The sequence below is a fragment of the Orbicella franksi genome, chromosome 14 (assembly GCF_964199315.1).
Source record: "Orbicella franksi chromosome 14, jaOrbFran1.1, whole genome shotgun sequence".
NCBI classification, from domain to species: Eukaryota; Metazoa; Cnidaria; class Anthozoa; order Scleractinia; family Merulinidae; genus Orbicella; species Orbicella franksi.
In genome coordinates this window covers 7,657,996-7,676,838 of record NC_138158.1, presented here as the reverse complement: position 1 = coordinate 7,676,838, position 18,843 = coordinate 7,657,996, and the positions used below count along the sequence as shown (strand labels likewise).

The 18,843-nt window shown below is 40.5% G+C and overlaps 2 protein-coding genes across 5 annotated transcripts; both read left to right on the top strand.

The window, feature by feature from the left end:
• Window positions 1–120: 120 nt before the first annotated feature.
• On the top strand, window positions 121–6,004 carry LOC145468460 (F-box only protein 4-like). 2 transcript variants are annotated; one of them, XM_081452199.1, is made up of 7 exons: window positions 121–166; window positions 1,936–2,147; window positions 2,657–2,889; window positions 3,747–3,819; window positions 4,207–4,421; window positions 4,630–4,796; window positions 5,321–6,004. In XM_081452199.1, the coding sequence occupies exons 1-7, from the start codon at window positions 128–130 to the stop codon at window positions 5,393–5,395; spliced, it is 1,014 nt and encodes a 337-aa protein (XP_081308325.1). In that variant the 5' UTR covers window positions 121–127; the 3' UTR covers window positions 5,396–6,004. The 2 variants fall into 2 exon arrangements, with proteins under 2 accessions (XP_081308325.1, XP_081308324.1); XM_081452198.1 differs by lacking the exon at window positions 121–166 and adding an exon at window positions 935–1,185.
• A 96-nt stretch (window positions 6,005–6,100) lies between these two features.
• On the top strand, window positions 6,101–18,727 carry LOC145468462 (putative oxidoreductase YjmC). Of its 3 annotated transcripts, XM_081452202.1 has the most exons (12): window positions 6,104–8,201; window positions 9,172–9,284; window positions 10,441–10,516; window positions 11,335–11,396; window positions 11,666–11,719; window positions 12,379–12,477; window positions 12,641–12,706; window positions 13,562–13,631; window positions 14,616–14,737; window positions 15,797–15,892; window positions 16,015–16,125; window positions 16,492–18,727. In XM_081452202.1, exons 1-12 carry the CDS (start codon window positions 8,048–8,050, stop codon window positions 16,537–16,539), a joined length of 1,071 nt encoding a protein of 356 aa, XP_081308328.1. In that variant the 5' UTR covers window positions 6,104–8,047; the 3' UTR covers window positions 16,540–18,727. The 3 variants fall into 3 exon arrangements, with proteins under 3 accessions (XP_081308326.1, XP_081308327.1, XP_081308328.1); XM_081452200.1 differs by lacking the exon at window positions 16,492–18,727 and having other exon boundaries at window positions 6,101–8,201; window positions 16,015–16,485; XM_081452201.1 differs by lacking the exons at window positions 12,379–12,477; window positions 16,492–18,727 and having other exon boundaries at window positions 6,101–8,201; window positions 16,015–16,485.
• Window positions 18,728–18,843: the final 116 nt, after the last annotated feature.

Here is an 18,843-nt window from a genome sequence, read left to right as displayed (position 1 = left end):
TTCATATGGTGCAGAAAGTCACTCATACCAGTGAGCTTCAGAAACTACCGGGAAGTTGTCAGGCTTTAAGAAGACTTTGTCTCCGCCCATCAATTCATCTGACTGACAAGTGAATGACAATGATGTCATGACCAGCACAAATCTATTATTCCAGGGACCAAAAAGGGTAAACTCCAAAGGACATGCAGGCACATCAAGCCTACGTGCAGAAGTCTACTACTGCCCACCCTTAGTTTTAAGGATGTGGTAGACCTCTGCATACAGGTTACACCTCCCCTAAAAACAGGCTCTCCCGTCTAGCACTTCGTGCAGGTGTAAAAGCGCGTGACTCGCGTTACAATTTATTAACAGAAACACTGTGATACGTCACGCAACTCCGCAACTGTTTTCGGTCTAGACTCTTGAGTCAAATTGAACACTCTTTCTCTTATCGAGTGAAAGATTAGAACTAAAAACACAATTTGTCCCGCACTGTCTATGTATCAATCTTTTTGGCTCTTTAGAAGGACAGCGAGGAGTAAAAATATCACTCATTAAACGATTGATTCGCGCTGTGATGATCGAACAAGACGATCGCCTTGGAAAAAGTCTCGATAAATTTCCTTAAGAAATAAAAGGAAATTGTTATAAAAATTAATTTACAGCAATAAGCGAGGTCTAGAGAGTGGAGAAGAACAAAATTCCAGCCACCCTGATTCTAGCTATGAGTTGCATAATTACCTTCGGTTAAAAATAGAAATGACGGGCCGAGCGTGACAACCGGAAGTTGATGGAAATTGCCACGTCGATAAAATTTGCGTTGTTCTGCGCGCAGCTAAAACATTACAAAACAAAATAAAACTCTTTATTTCCTGCATTAGGCAGGAGGAACCGTCCATCTTCGCTTTAAACTTAGTGAAAACCATCGCAGAAGGAAAGTTCAGAGCAACAGAGAGAAAAAACATGCGAGTTAAATCCAACGAGTCGGCACAAAATTTGATTTCCGGTTTGAGTACGGACAGCGAGAGTTTTTACGAGGCAGCGACGTATCCAATCAAATTTTTGCTCAAGCTTTACCAAACTACAATTATGGAACGAGAAATGCAGGAAATTACTGTACAACCATCAAAGGCCCGGGCTGATGTTGGCAAAAGAATCATCGTTAGGGAACTGTCTTCATCGGAATTTGGTTTCCAAGAGCTACCGGTATGTTGGTTTTAACACAAGTGTAATGATGTTAGGGGCACAATAACCAGTGATTGAATACGAAGAGAAGTTTGTGCCTCCGTAGATCGAGCTGTATAGAGAATCACTCCATGATTCGTCCTGGGATTGAACTCAAAACAAAAATTCACGCTAAATTTTACCTAAGAACAGCTTAGGAGATTCTAATTACCCTGAAATATTCGGCTCAAAAAATTCATAGCCGAAAACAAAGATCACAAAGAAAATGAAAATTAGCAGTCGGTAATGGGATATCATACAAATTAAAAACTCAAAAACATTTCTTTTAAACAGGTACATTTCTCAACGTAAAAGCGCAAAAACAAATCGCGCATGAAAGTATAGAGATCAGGCAACGTTATATAATTCTCTTCATATTAGGAGATATCCTGAAAATATTTTGTTTTCTTGTGCTCATACTCTTTAATTTCCTCAAATTTTGTGGTATATTTGTGTTTTTCCAGAAAATATCCATACCCCTCTCATGGAAGGGTTTTTGGTTTGATTCCCACTGCCCCTCCCCCATCTCACTTGAAATTCCAGTTTTTGTTCAAAGTTTCCTTTAAAAACTTTGGCTCTTGAGACCCTCCTCCCCCTTGGAATTTCCAATAGCCCTCCTTTTGGTGGGTATGGATATTTTCTGGAATCACACATTTGGACTATATATTCAGCCAAGTAGATCCTTAAAATTTTGTTAAGGTCATTTCATATCATTTAATCATTTCATTGCAGGTTAACTTGCAACTTAAAATATTCTCATACTTGGATGCAAAATCAGTTTGCACAGCTGCATTAACATGCCATTACTGGAGCATACTCAGTGACGACAAGGTGTTATGGATGAACTTGATGCAGCGTGATATGCACAAGTGGAGCACTATGGGATATAAGTCCTGCCCATCCACATACATGGAGGCCAGATCTGATTTGACTTTGAAACAAATGTGAGTAATTATAAACAAGAGTCAACTTGATCAATATAAAGCTTGGGAATAGGTCATCAATTCTCACTTTTCTATGATGGTTTCAATGATTTTTCACCCTCATGGAGTGGGGATGGGTTGGAGGGGGGGGGGGGAGGGGAGGGAGGGTGTAGAAATAGTGTCTGAGCTTCCAGCCTTCACACCAGCCTGTTTCTCCTAGTACCCACTGTGGTGACCACATCCCCTTGATACGTTTCCTCTTTGATAATATCATGCAATATGCTGCACAATTGTGTGCTATTTTCGCAGTTTCGATTCTACCCCTTAAGAACCCGCACTTCTTGCTGTTTCCTTTCCTCACCTTTATATATCTGCCCAGTTTTCCACCAGCCCCCTTTGAACCACCATTTTGTTCCTGTCTCTACCAGTCTAATCCCCCAAAAACCAACACTCGTAACATATTTACAAATTTATCCAAGGCAGTTGTCACTCAATGAAATTAACTTAACTTGACTTGATTTTCTCTGCAGATACTTGCGATGCTGTCCTGCATGCAGATCTTTAAGAAGAACCAGAGAATCCTTTAAGTCGATTGTCTTCTACAACTTACAGAACATGTCTTCATTTTTCAAAAGAAAATCACCCCGGTTGGTTATGTTTGGTCCCGGTTTAGAATCTGACACTAAAGGTCTTGTGCGTCAACTACTCTGGGACTCAACATCACCATTTGAAGTGACTGGCATGTTTCCTGGACAATTTGATGGTATTTACAGATTATTCTTTATCTGTATTTCTAACCCAGAAAGATGTCTCTCCCAGTATTTTTAAGAAAGCCAATGCCATGCACAATTTTTAAGAAAAATCTTATAAGGTTCTTAATGGATAAACATTTTTAGAAAAATGACAGTAGGTAGTTTTGGTAGTTTTAGTAGTTTTAATTATTGTATATTTTATATTTTAGATCTGTGATACTTGTATTTCTCATTTTAGATTTTAACACTTTTTATTTTATAGAGGACCTCCCTGAAAACCACGTATTTATGTGACGGGCACTTCCTCTTTAAAGATTGTTTTTTTTATTATTATTATTATTATTATTATTATAAGCATGGTGCCTTTTAGCATGATGCATTTTAGCGTGATGCCTGTTTGCTTAATGACCATTTGTAGAATCGGCTAGTTACCATTCAGCTTTTGATTGATGCATGTACGATTTGGATAATTTGATATCAATTACTGAGTACTAAATTTTGTCATAGATTTACCTCCATATTACTACAGTGTTAGTACATTGTTCAGTTCCAGAAAATATCCATACTCCCCCCACAAAAGGGATTGGAATTTCCTGGGGGGTGGGGGGTTCTGTAAGACCAAAAAATTTAAAGAAATGTATGAAGCTCAATCGGAATTTCCAGAGGGGTGGGGGGGACTTAGAAAAATTCCCTTCCGTGGGGGAGGTATGGATATTTTCTGGAACTACACATTTGATAAAAAGAACTTTCAATCCTACTTCATTCCCTATTTCTGCACCAAGGGAAAATAGAATTATGAAACTTGTAAGTAAGAAGGTTTCACCCAACAACAAACCTTTTAAAACAATGTTCCTTCATTGTTTTATAGGTATTGGTTCTGGAGTTTGCTTGAAGTTTGATAACATGGAATTAAACCTGATTACACTTTATGCATCAAATAAGTAAGTAATAAGATTATTATTAAGTATATACATGCAAGTATCTGGCAAAAATTATTTGTTCTATTTAAAAGTACCTATTTAGACCAAACTTATTACCAATTGAAAGCTTCAACGCCAAAGCCTCAGCCACTTAAAATTCCCCAAACTCTAGGGTTTTTTATAGACTATAATTATAGCTTAGGTTTTATAATTATGACTGTTCATTATAAATTGTAAATTAAAGCAATTTTTGGAATGTCAGACCAACAGTGTACAAATAATTTATAATAAATTATTATAATGCCCACTTGCCAAACATATATTATCTCCACCTTCCTTTTTTCATCAAAAGCAATCCACTCTTTAGATGATTTCCATGACAATAAAATATTCAATCATCTATTTCAGGAAAGAGAGAGAAGCTAATGCGCAGCTTGGCAAGCAGAGATTCAGCAAACTTTTAGCTCCTGCAGGAGGTGCACATAATGATAATGAGGATGATAATGAGGAGGAAAATGAGTCTCATCAAAGTGAGATTGATTTGAGCCATCCCGTCAAAGAACTCTGCAAAACTGTTGATGCTTTTATCTATGTTGTTGATTCTTCAGCGGACTCTCAAAGAGGTAATTTAATTTTGAAAAAACATAGTCTACAATCCAGGAAAGGTATCTAAGACATTAGGAAGGAACATATTTAAAAGGAATATCAATAGGTTTCCCTTCAGCTCAACATTTTCTTGGGCTGAAGTGGTCAACTTGCAAAATAGTTCTGTTTTGCAAGTAATTTTATCAATTCTCATTACAAGGTTTATTTTTAATCCTCACCAAATAGTAAATCTAGGAGACACAGAACTGTCCGCCATGATGAATGAGAACTGGACACAAGCCAAGGCCCCTCTTCTAGTACTGTCTTGTGTTTCAACAGCAACAACATCCTCTTTGTCCTGCGTAACTGTTGTAGAGCTTCTACAGCTTAGAAGACTTAACAGACCATGGCAGGTGAGTTTCTTGCTTCTAATGACTACATTGATTTAATTTCTTGGTTGCGGCGTGGCCTACTGTTTAATTTACAACTGGCACTGAACTTGTAATCCAAAGGTCCCGGATTCAAATCCTCCTCCCCGCCGCTTGATGGATTTGTGTGTGGTGGTCTCAAATTCAACTCCTCCATCAGCATGTCTTGTTAACAGCCAACTGGTCTATGGCCTCTTACTAGTTGGGATTTTTAACAAGTTTCTGTTTACTTACAATATATGTTTGTTTATAAGGGCCACAATGTGAACTACTTAGTGGTTTTTTTTTTTTTTTTAATTTTCTGATATTTTTCTTGGCTACATCCCTATTACTACGTTTGAGTGTTTTGCAGAATAAAAAAGTTTGAATTAAATAATGCTAGCTACAAACCCTTTTCATATACTTTGGCTATTTTAATTTATAGACCCTTCCTATGGCTTATAATGTAAATCAAATGGGATTACCTGACCTTTACCATGATTATGATACAGTTTGTCATCTATTTTCAGGTCAATTCAGCTTGTGTTGAAAATCTGGATGGAGTCCTGTCTGGTATTAAATGGTTGCTCAGTTTATCAAGTTGAAAGCTCTGCATATTATACAGGAACAGTGGTTAAAAAATTGATATATTGTACATACATACTGGACCTACTATGGAGTAAGGCTGATGTGCCTGCCTACTAGCACAAAAAGTTATGTTAAATTGATGATGATGATGATTATGATGATGATATGATGAGGGCGATGATGCTATGTGAAGAACTCACAAACGTTTTTTAGAACAAATATATTTTACATTAAAATGTTACATTGTAGTGTAAATAAAATTGAAGTAAAAAAAATCATTTGTTTCATGTTTCTCTCCTGAAGTGCTTGCCACAGAAGGTGTTTCATGTCCTCCTAGATTATTTGTGCCATTTTATTGTAGCCCTCCTCTGTAACATGTAACTCGTCTCTCCAAATGCAGTGGGCCTGGCACGAGTTGGCTCAGCCAGACAGTAGATAGTATGTGGCAGCACAAAGGAGCTGTTGGCACATGACCTCAGTCTGCCATGCACTCACTTATAGTACCTGGACACTTACATTTTATGGAAAAAGACATGCTTAGAATATTCGCTTTGAATACTAATATACTTGACAAAGGCTGACCTGACAGTTCTTCTAGATTGGTTTTAGGAAAATGAGATCCACCATCTTAAAGAAGCTTCATCACAGCTTGAGCATCTTGAAAAGTTAAGCCTAAATTTTTCAAGTTCGTCGTTTACAATCCTTGTTAATCTTCTTCATCTTTAACAATCCTTGTTCTAGTGAACTACTCTTTTCAGGTTTCCTTCAAGCTAAAAAAAATTTTGTATGAGGCCAAGACAACTCAAAATGTCGTGATTGAGCTCCTTTACCTCGTGGAGTATCTTCAAAACATTCACCAAGTTGTCCATGTTGTTTCGTTCGTAATCCGTGTTAATCTTCCTGAGTCTTAGCCATCCTTGTTTATAAAAGTGGCTTGCAATAGGCGAGAACTTGCTGATGAGAAGAGTTCGGATTCTACTCGCTCTCTTGTTTGATTACCAGCGCTGTCGCGCACAGATCACGTGCTAGCCTAAAAAGATCCTGTTCAGATTTTGTCTTGTCCGGCTCCTAGTCATTTTACAAGCAGACGATACCAATGAAACAAAAGTTGGAAATTCGTCTGTGTTCGCGGGCTATGTCTCTCACTTCGTTTAAACTTGTATGCAGTTTTCAATCAGTGTACTTTTGTTGACTCTCGTTCTGATTCCCCGTGGGATCTCCATGTTGAAGGCTGGAGACGTTCGTCTTCCCTTCTCGGGATAGAAATTGGGAATTAAGGTATTTTTTAGGCTAGCGCGTGAAGAAATAAAGAAAAACGCCTTCATACTGTGTCATCAAAGACATGTACTCTAGGTTTTCTGACCGGGTGAAAATGATATTCTTTGAGGTCGATAAGGCTTGAACCACGCCCAGATTCTACTTCAAATTTTCTGATATAAATTCACGTCCCTTTAAGATGGGAGCCCTCACATGAACGGTCGACCCTTATGGCACCGATCGAGCTGTTATTCACACGCAGCTCGCCCCGTTTAGGGCAAGAACGGTTCTAAAAATTGACCTGCTTTTCAGTAGGTTTAAAAAATTCGTGATGCGGCTTGGCACCGGAAATTCGCTACGGACAGCAGACGAAGGCCAAACTGGTCCTCTTGTCCCCAGAACCATCTGTCCCTCTTGGTCGGCGGAGCCTTGGCACGAGGCGAGGAAAGCGTAGCACTGGAGACACATTGACTGTTCTACCGGCTGATCTCTAGCTTCGACCGTGCGATCAAATCACTACAAACCTCGACAGATTTTGACAAAGGGAGTTAAAAGAGAACTTAAATTCTGACTGGAATTGGCGTTCACATGTTATGGAGGGCTTCACTGAACATTTCTCGTAATCCTGAAGGTCGCGCAAGCACTAGCAGGCAATTTGGACCAATTTGATCCAGGGATGTCGTTAAGGGCAGGCTGCCGGCTAGTTTCACCGGCTGAAAGAGAACTTAAATCCAGTTGAAATTTCACTTTAAAACAAAGACTTGGATTATAACTTTGGAGCTGCCAAGGTGAGAAAAGCCACCTTGCTCGTTATAAAGAGCTGGCTTAGTGCTTACTTAAGTGCATCCCTGTAATGATCAAACACTTTTTATTAGAGATCGACCAGTGGATATTTTGGTAAGAGCACCAGCGTTTGATTAGTGAAAATATTAGTCTGAGATTCATTAGGCCCCGGGGGGAGTTCCGTATAAAAAGGACGGGGGTGCAAGTCGGAAATTTTCAAAATGTCCTCTAAGAAGTACCAAAATCCTGTTAAAGGGCGTGGCTTGAAATTTACTTTTTACCCGGCTTAAAGGTACGAATTCGAAAACAACGCACTAACTGACACTTTCATAATTTTAAATAGCGATAATGATGCATGATTGCCTCAAAGACTTTCTACCAGCACCTGCTTCTACTCGTAAATTTTATGAAAGCATTGTCACAGGAGCCCATAAATCTCCAGACTACGAGTAGTTCCTCTTTCGCTTAGTCCGTCGTGCGTGACGCGAAAGAAAACAAAGCTGGAAATTAACGTTTTTTTGTGTTGAAATCTAAGGTCAAATACCTCGAAGGCCTTGTGTCAGGAGCCTATCACTACGCCTGTCTGGATCTAAGATCGGCGTAACGCTACGCTCTTGAAGAGGGTCAAGATGTACAAATGTGTAGCTGTAGAAGAAGTGCAGTCATTTGTAGAGCGATGCATGAAAGCTGTAGGAACTGATCCACAACACTGTACAGCTCTCTCTCAAGTGCTCACAGAGGCTGAGATCAGGGGACATGATACCCACGGACTCAATAGATTAGGTAAGAGCTGTGTTAACTTTAAAATATCTCAGTTCTGTCGGAGAAACAATCAATATTTGAGGAAAGGGAAACCCATTGCATTTCGATATCGAAGTATTAGTTTTACACAGAATGGAGAGCGAAGCTTTTAGGTTGCATGTTGCAGGGTTCCAGACCAGAGAAGTTTTCAAAGCAAGGTGACCACTGACAACAGGAATTACAACGGTCAATTCCACTGCACCAACCAAATCATTATAAATTTTCAATTACTTTGTCGAGCCTTGTAGCTGATCTTGTGAGGTCTTTGTCCTGAGACCCCCTGCTTATCTGGAACACTCTTTTTGGACTAAAAGCAGTAAACATCAATCGATTGATCTCGACACACGATTTCAAGTCCATCTTCACTCGATCAGAATCTTCACGAGCACTGTTATATTTATTCTGAAGTATTTTCGTTCTTTCGTTGATTTGAAGGCGTTTACCAAAAAAGAAACCGTCTTGAGATAAGCATTTTACAACTGTCTTTATAGGCCTTGATGTTTCATTCGATTTTCTATCAGTGGACACCGTGGTGTCGTTCGAACCTCGGTTTGTTTACCCTGCCCCTTGCATTACATGTAAATTAGTTTAAATGTACGTCACACAATCCTCAACAACGGGCTTCATAACCTAATAAAAAAATAGGATCTGCAAGACTTTTTTGTAAAAATGTCCAAAGACACCAAGAACGTAAAAAGACGTAGGTTGAACGAAAGTCCAGAAGATATCGGAAATAAAAGCCACAAGAGACACTTGCCCCTCTTAACCGAGAGGGCTTGGCACGACGACGAATCAGTCCCGTGCCCCGTCTCCGGAACCGCTTGTCCTCTTAGCTGGCGGGGCCTTGGCACGAGAAAAAGGTGGCTGTGAAGACACAAGATTTGATTGGCTAGACAAGCCATTTGATTAAGCCATTTAGAGTGTTGTGACACTGCCTTGTTTTTTCTTGAAGAGATCTATATTAGTGACATTAAGAATGGCGTCACGCAACCTCATGGGGAGCCAAGCATTGAGAAGGAAACAGTAGCGACAGCGCTGGTAAACGGTAACGACCTTCTTGGTCCGGTAAGAACATTTGAACAATATTTAGTCTACATGAAATGATTATCATTAAGAATATTTTGTGTGAAATGGCCTTACATTTACTGACAGAAGTCTATCTCTTAAAATTAAAATTCTAACTGTCATCTCCCTTCTGAGAAATTTTCCTCCGTTCAAGTTAAAACTTTCCGTTTAGAGCGATTTTCATTTTCAAGTAAAGTCGTGCTTACGTACTTTTTGCCGTCGGGAGTTAAATTGGGAGCTATGTTTTGCGTGTATTGCTTTTCGCTTTTCCGAAAAATAATTAAACAAAAGTGCATTTGTTTCTGTGATTTTACCTTTTCGGTTATCTTCACACACTGATCTGAGAACTCTTTTTTCACAATACTCACGCAAGTTACAAGAACTCTTAAATTGTCTTCGTATTTCTATTGTACACTGATGGAAATTTTCACAACTGAACTAGACAGAACGATAAGGAAACGGATGTTGAAGGGTATTTGCCTCTGGAAGTTACCAGAAACAAGTTTAAAATGCGGGGGAAAAACCAAGATTTTGAACTCGCAAGTATTCGTAATAGATACGATTCACAGACGGCTTCTGCGCAAATCTGATTGGCTCACTATCTTAAATACGTACACTTTAGAATAGTCAAAAGTCGAAACCGGTGCTGACCCAGCAGAAGAGTTCAGGCCTCTGGGGACTACAATGTTCTTACTAATATTCGTGGAGCTAGATTTAACCAATAAAAACAAACTTGCCTTTTTCACGACAAACAAGCCAGTAGGGATTTTTGTCATGTGCACTATCCCGCCCTTGGCACTGATTGTTTTCCCGCGCTTGCAGGAGTCGGTTGTTTTCTCGCGCTTGTAGTCTGCTGTTTTCCTGCGGTTGGAGTCGGTTGTTTTCCCGCGTTTGTAGTCTGTTGTTTTCCTGCGCTTGGAGTTTGTTGTTTTCCCGCGCTTAAAGTCGGTGGTTATCCCGCGCTCGGATTCGGTTGCAAAGTTATTCGATGAATTCTGTTTGGTTAATTATGCCATTGGAGCGCCTTTTGATTGGCTGTGCTATTACTTTCGTTGTTTTTGTGCAAAACTAATTCGTGTGACTGTTTTTTACTCAAGCCCATACATTGGGTTACATTCTAATCAGTTCGTGATAACTCTTGTCAATCTCATCATAGGTCGTGGGTAATTTTTGCATGGATTTAGCCATCAAGAAGGCAAAGGAGCATGGGATTGGCTGGGTAGCCTGTAAAGGTCAGTAGGGTCAGATCAAATGTTGCGCTATCGTCGTATCGACCGCAATTGCATTATGTTCCACCAAGAGAAAATGAAGGGTAAAAAAATTATTCAAAAAATTTATTTTTAGACATTGCTTGGATGTTTTCGTGGAGGATGAAAGAGCGTGTAGAGCCGGTCGGGCTCTCCATGGCAGAAAAATCCGTATCACAGGATAGGCTTTTTCTAGACCCCCTGGGATTTCGGAACATGGAAATGTTCTAAAAATAAATCGAGGGGGATTACGTTGGGAACAAGGCCTTCACTCTTCATCCTCTCTCGGTTTTCACTCCAACGCGACTGCAGCTGCGCAGTTGAGTTAAACGTGGCATCCCATCCTGTTGTGATTCAGTTCAACTAAACTCAACATTTGCCAATTCAGTCGTACTTGTATTTCACTTCTGTCCTTCTTACTCTTCAAGAACCACGAGCTTTTTTCGGATTCATGAAAAATGATCCAAATAAGCAGGTCAGTACACATGTATTGAGCTCGACTCCAGTGTAACTTGACGTTTGAATGATCGTCGTGCCAAAGTCGGGTAATACGACTGAGCTTTTCGAGCTACCCGACTCTTGCCGACGTTGATTCAATTAAAAGTCGAACTACGCTCGCGCTTAAGTCGAACCTGAATTCATCAATTGAGTTCGACACCACGATAGTGCAACGTTTGAAGCGGGTTTATGTTCGTTTTTAACTGTCTTTTGACACATAAAAGTAATCGGGTTTCTTTAACGTTATAGCCGCCCCAACGTGCCTGGTTGTTTTCAAATTTTGTTCTGTTTTTTACCTCGACCAGGTTCAACCCATTTTGGCATAGCAGGTTGGTATAGCGCCCGAGCCCTTCAACAAGGAATGATAGTAAGTAAACGCACACAAAAAAACATTTTGGTTTTCTCTCGAAAACAGGAGTGGTTACGCGGCGACACGCTTTAGACATAGTAACTGGTACAAGGCATGGGTGTGGCATTCACCTCTCTTATTGTCCCAGCTCCTCCTCGCTCAAACTGGCCCGCCCTTTATGCGTTCCCATTAGTGTATAAACAATCGTCGGAGCTGATATTGTGTTAGAGTTGTGAAATGTCAAGAAAATCAGTAAGAATTGTTGGATTTCTATTCTTGCTTTTTAGGGAATGAGTATGACCAATACATCTCCAGTAGTGGTGCCAACCAGAGCCGCTAAGGTAACTCCGGAGCTTCGAGTTTAAGCTTTCCTCTTACAGTCGTTTAGAGCGATTGCGACAGGGTAGTTTGGAAAATGTAATTCAGTGACTTGCTAGGAGCTGCCCTTGCTTGCTTCCTGGTGGCATCATTTCATGTCAGGTGGACCAAAACATCAACAAGGACCTAGCCTGTTCCAGACGTTTGGTTAGTAGTGTGGAGCCAGAGCAAAGGACAAGCGGAGAAAAGGCGAGAAGTTTGGGGCTAGAAAGGGCTCGCCCGCTTTCTTAACTAGATTTTCCACGTTCTCGCTCTCGCTTTGTTCCCATTTCGCTCGCCTCCCCAAACCGAGAGCCTGAAGCAGACCAACAAGGAACATGGTGTTAAATGCTGATCAGTCTCACTTCCTTACTAGACAGAACTCAAAGTTATTACTGAAAGAAACCTAGCTAAACCTCGAGCTCGTTTCTTATTCCAAGGCTGCCATCAGCTGTAAAACACATATCCAACTTACCCTACGATTACAGAAGATTCTGTTGTTTCAAAATTAACCAAAATCTACGATTTTACCAAAAACTGGTCTGTTACAAAATGATGACGTTAATTAACAAAACCGCAAGTCTTATGGAGTCATTCATAACAGTACAAGTGAATCAATGTGTTTAAATTCTCTGTCTTTAAGCCGTCCATAGGAACAAATGCCCTCTCAGTAGCCGCTCCAGGGAGGGCAGGGGACAGCTTTCTACTGGATATGGCCACGTCAGCAGTGGCATTTGGAAAGGTTTGTTATTATAATCATAAAGAGTTAATCAGGCTGTTTACTGTGAACAAAACTACTTTCGATCACCACCTCTCTTCGCTGAAAAGTTTTTTTACTTACTTTGTGTTTTGAACGGTGTGCACATGAAACTAAACAAATTGTTATCACTTTATTTTCTCCTCAGGTAGAAATGTGCCGCAGGAAAGAAACTGAAATGCCGCAAGGCTGGGGCGTGAACTCAAAAGGACAGGTGAGAGATCACGTGATGACGTGTCAGAAAATGTGTTAGCTGTTCTCGTTCTCAGATCCTCAGATCTCAGGGGCGGCGATCGAAATTCTTCTTGTCGTGGTTCAAATTGTTAGGAGATCCGGCTTTTCTTAGATGAGATATAACTTCACGGGATTACGAACAGGCTGAACATTTGTGTTTTATTTTACGCAATACCCCTTGTACTATAACCTGAGGTTAACCCAGTTATAGTTTCTCCACGTACCGCGTAACTGACGAAAAACCAACATAGATATGCTTTCGGTTCGTCACGCAATCTTCAATCTTCGTCCAGAAATAAAGATCGCGTGACGAGTTGAAAGAACTGCCGTGTACTATGTCTAGGAAAGTAGGCTATGAGAGGAGAGTTACCTCTCATATCGAGCTACCAAGGGCGAGAGAACTTTTCATACACTGCTTTATAGATAGCAGTGGAGGGAGAAATCACAAAGTCTGCTTTTGTGTATTGTCGTGTTGGGTTTCGCGTTGCCTTTAGCGTCGCGTTGAATTCCAAATAGGAGACTGGGCTCACCTAAAGCGAGTCGAGGCACAAGTGCAGGCACGAAACCGAATGGTTCAAAATATGGACCATAATCATCCCCAGAGCCTCAGTTTCAGGTAATGACATTTAAAACGAGTAACACTGGGGACGAGAATGATGTTTGGCCCGGTCAGTAAGGACAACGTTTTTATAAAAACACTTGGTGATAGGTGGCGCGGGAGAGAGGCACTACCCTGCTACCAGAGACAACTCTTCTGGATATAAACAGGTCTGTGAGGCAAGTGGAAGCAGTTAATTGACTTGAGAAAAAAAATATAAACGCTCTCTTTTGTTAGGAAACTGTTGTTCCTGAGGAGGTTATTCAAGGCGGAGGTTTGATGCCGTTGGGTGGAAAAGAGCTTACAGGTAATCTATTGAATACAATTATCGTAAGCGATTCTTTGCTGTAATAGTAAGCGTAGGCTCGTGCGTGAGTGGGTGGGCGCGTGCGTGTGTGAACGCGTGCGTGGGGGAGCAGAAAATTGGGTGAGTAATAAATGAGGAGTAATTACACAAAATGTCTTAATCACTTCCGAAGGAAGGTATATTGTACATCCACTTAGCTGAGCACAAAAAATGCTCCAAAAGCCCGAAGTCTCGAAAATAACTTAGCAAAAAGGATCTAGGAATGATAAATTAAGTTCCCAAATAAGTATGTTAGCATGTGTGTAGTTTAGGTTGTGACTTAGTCCTTTTAATATGTGTAATGTCAAACGGGATTGTACATTTTTTTCAACGTAACAAGAATCCAAAAAATGATTTCTTCTGGCCATGAAGGAAAAAATGCCTCTACACTCCATTACTTCTGACCAAGACATGTTTTTTCACCTTGTCATTATTCGCGTTTCTCTCAGCTTATGTGATCTAGTCTTCTGAATATCAGATCAGTGCTCCTCTCTTCCTGTCACGTAACACAGCATTCCTGTCAAACAACTGATCCTCTCTTCCGTGACCGTAGCGTTGCGTGACAGATAGAGACAGGAGCCTATCACTAGCTAGGAGCGTGCAACTACCCCATATTCCTGTCACGGCGTTTTCACAGACCGATCTATTTTTAGTTTGAATTTACCGCGAATTCAGACCTCCACAGGAACCCCAGTGACCAATTACAAGCACGGACTAATTTTTTTAAAACTGTCTGACGTTATCATTTCACCGGAAGATTAAAAAGAGAGGCCGCCATTTTTTACCCTACCGATGCGCACTCATGTAGACCGGAACTGACCTATTTCGCGGGAAAAGAAGCCTAAAAATAGACCGGTCGGTAAAAATGCCGTGACATAGGCTTGGTATGGGAGTTGCACGCTCCCAGTGGTGGGCTCCTGATAGAGATGAGTTTTTATTTGTCAGGTGGTTACAAGGGTTATGGATTAGCCATGATGGTCGATGTATTCTGTGGAGTGTTGTCGGGATCTGCATTTGGAACCAACATAAGGGACTGGCAAGGAGACGACCACAAAATTGCAAACTTGGTAACAAAATGATTTGTGTTTAGGAATTCTTTCCTCGTTATGATGATATATGAACTGAGCAAAACTGAAGTTCAAAACCTCTCTCCTCCGCAGAGGTTCAAAAAGTTTCGTTATAGAAAGCCGCTGTGCGAGGTGAGTGGAGGCTGAAGTCGAATTGATCGATCTGCACCTGCACTCATGTCGTTCAGCGAATTCTCCCCACCCGAAAAGACAACCTTTGAGCCCCTCCTCGCCTCTTTAACGTTGTAATTTACGCTATTTTTGTAGCAAACTTGCGTGTTCAGAATGCAACGCCATGGTTTTTACCATCAAGGTATCTTGTGCAGTTGCAAGAGAAGAAACCGAATACTAATATACAGGCTTCATACCATGACAATAGATCAATTAGACATTCCTTCAGAGATGAATGCATTCGCTGGCAACGTCTTCATCGCCATAGACTGCTTACAGCCCTCTTTTTTCTCGTATTTTTACTCGATTGTTGAACGCGTGGATAGAATCGCGAGAGAACTGGACCCCCGCGTGCTTCGCGCTCGCTTCGCTCGCTTTTACTTTCGCATGCGTAAATAGAGAGGCTGTGAACAGTGTATCATCGTCAGTGTGTGTGGCGTGTTTGTGGTCTCACGCTTCATGCCAGGAATACGCTATCTCGACTTGACTACGTACCACTACGTCGTATCGATCGAAGCTGTGTCGAGTCGTCACGATCCGTCAAAATTTTCAACAGGCCCTCTCTAAAGTTGACTTTCGGTAACTCAAATTCACTTCCATTTTGAATATCACGACCTGACTTCCAGTAAGACGGGCTGGGTGGATGAAGAGTCGAACCAACCCAAGTCGAGTGTACTGGACATGAGTGTTGACGTCACTATAAAAGTGTTTGTCAGTTTTAGAATAGTATCTTGTATGAGTAAGATATCGTTTAAGACTCGCCCAGATTGTACTCCTAATAAGGGTTTAATCCAAATCTTCTGACGAGGCCTCCCCTTCAACATAAGGCTCGCCAGCACAGCCCTTATCAGGCAATCAACGCTGTAGTTATTTGATTTTTTTTCTCAGGGGCACTGTTTCGTAGCTGTTAATCCTAATGTGTTTGCTGACGGATTTGAGGACCGTATGCAGGCTCTAATGGATCAATACAGAAATTTACAGCCGGTATGTGCTACAGCAACAAATCAAAATATTAACAAACAAACAGACAAACAAACAAAAGCGGGGATAGTGGGGTGGGAGTGGAAATAAATCTGTGACATTTAACGGTCATCTTTGTTCTCCAGGCAGACGGTGAGACTGCAGTACTTGTAGCTGGCGATCCCGAGAGAGAACACATGCGCAAAGTTCGTCAAGATGGCGGCATTCGTTATCACGTGAACTTGTTGCAGGCCATGGTTAGTATTCATAAGCGATTAAGCGCGCGAAAACATGTAACCGGTACCAAGCGCGGGAAAACTTGTAAGGTGGAGCGCGGGAAAACGCGCTTAATAATTTGTTTGGTTTTGCTCTTTAGTTGTTTACAAACACAGCTATCTGCTCTGATTGGTCACATCACTCCATGAGTGGTAACGGTGATGTTTCAACCAAAGATACTAGAGACTAACAAACGTAAAACCAAGGCAAACATTTACTGAATTAGTTAAACACTTAGGTAGTTAGGTTTAAAACACTTAATTACTTTCGGCAACCACTTGAACACCTTTCTTACGGTAATACACAGTGATTACTAAATTAATGTACGATGGTTATGTTGTTTGTAGGATGATATTGCTGACAGATTGGGAGTGGCACATTTACCAACACTGTGAAGACCCTACTTATTTCTGACTTACTCTTTAACCTTAGAGTATTATAATAGTTCTCAGAAACATAAAATAGAGATATGTGTACTTAACAATTATTCCCCTAGCGCGCGTTGGATATATAAACAATAATCTCAATTTGGCGCGGAAATATGTTCGGATGTTTGTGCGAGGACATTATCTGTTCCTCAAAGCGAACAGTTTTCCGAGAGCATACCTCGAGGAAAACTGTGAGCTTTGAGGAACAGATAATGTCAAAGGACAAAAATTCGAGCATATTTTCGCGCCAAATGGAGGTTATTGTGTTTACTGATCCTTCAAATATTTTTCGCAATACGCGCGGTTTTGAAAATCGGAGAACATCCTCGGATATTCCCCAGTTTTAGCTAGGGAATATTCGGTCACGTGACGCGTTTAGATCAATCGCGCGCGAGCGAAAATATTTGATGGATTATAAGAGATGATAGATAGCCAACCATGCGAGTAGCTCCGAGTTGGCTATAATCATCTCATATCCAACAAGCGCGAGTGCAATAATCGTCGGATTAAAAACGCCCCCAAGATATAGAAAACTAAAGTAAAATAAAGGCGCCCCAAAAAATACGCTTACGCTCACCATATATTATTTGTACAGCATGGTAAAATTGCTCATATACTATGATGGCTTAGCCAATTAAAAATCTTGAATTTCATTATCCAATGATCTAGTTGAAATAAATAGATAAATAGATAGACAAAATAAAGTCTCAAATGAATAGATAGATCTATAAACGTCAATTAATCCCGTTTTTAAAGTGTTAGCTTCAAGCGCAGTCTAATTTGGTAAAGCACACTGCTATTGAGGACGTCAGCTTCATCTAGTGAATAAGAGAAAATAAGCCAAACCATTAATAGTCCTTGTGCATGTTTATGTCAGACCAGCTAATTTGAACCCCAAGCCAACCTCGATTCCATGCAGAATCTCTCCTGAGATCGAGGTCACCACCAAGCCTCGCTTTAGAAGTGCATATTTTGTGTATTTTGTCATAGACCTTTTCGGCGATACGGCGGTCATTTTGACTTCTAATTGTTTCAAATAGCTATTATGGGGTGCAAAGGGGGCAAATACAACCCTCTGAGCATCCCATAATAGCCATTTAAAATAACTGCATTCAAAATAGCCGCCATATCGCCAAAGAGATCCATTCCTAAACATCAAAAATGGAAAGATATAACACGTGAAAGTAGAATTTTATGTTAACGAGGCTTGGGGTGTGTTCTAAGTCACAGACGTATTATTTAGTCATAACCTGAACTCTGTAGCAAAGTTTCCCTATTTATGTTTTATGTGACAATAAAAGTATTTAGGTGCCTCTTAAAATCTTAGCTTTAAAGACGATTTCCGATCCGTACTGCGCACTCTCAGCACCCTAATGTTTAAAGCATAAAAAACTCACTCGATAGAATGCGAAGAAATGTTATTCGTTACGAACCACATAACTTATCTTTGAGGCCTTTCAAATTCTTTTTCCAACTGTTTCATTGATTTTTACAGCTGCAAAGTTGTTTCATCAAATGATACGAGAAGGAACGAAACAAAGTTTCGCGTCGCTTCGCGTCCATAATGGCGGTTGGCATGAAACTTTGAATTTATTTGACGTCATGCATGAAACATAGCAATAAACATAAACAAACTCTTGAAAGTGCGCAGTACGGACTGGAAATCATCTTTAGTCTCGGCTTCAAATCCATTTGTCTTGTTGAAAATGCCATTAATGTGATATTTTGCCCTCATGTTCTAACCTTCTCTTCGGAATTTGTATTTGTTTCTTCTGACACGTTATTTTAGGTTAACCATTCACTTTTCATTTACGTCCAAATAAATTACGCATGCTCTGTTCCTTGTTTGCTTCTCCTACCCAGAATCCGCGCAAACAATCCGCGCTCCCTTGACCAGCGATCGGGAAAGGCGCTGGATATTGCCAGAAAGACATTTAAGATATTTCCCGTTGTCTGCCTACAAAAGCAGTTTTCCATTTTTCTCCGGCAGCAGTGAACCTTGTAAACGGCTCTGTACAAAACAAACACCATAGTCAGTCATTATCACACGAATAAATCACACGAATAATCCCCAATTTTTCTGTTCCACCATTCTTATCCCGTCTCCAGAGGAAGCTTAAGTTAGTTAAAACTTCTTTGATAAAATATCTTCCCCATATACCTAATTCTCCCAGCGTAAGTTTCGATCGAGATCTCAAACGGCGAACGATGATCAGTTTCTTCAAAGAACTTTAAAAAAATAAATGGCTGAGGGCTAACTGTCGAAAAATT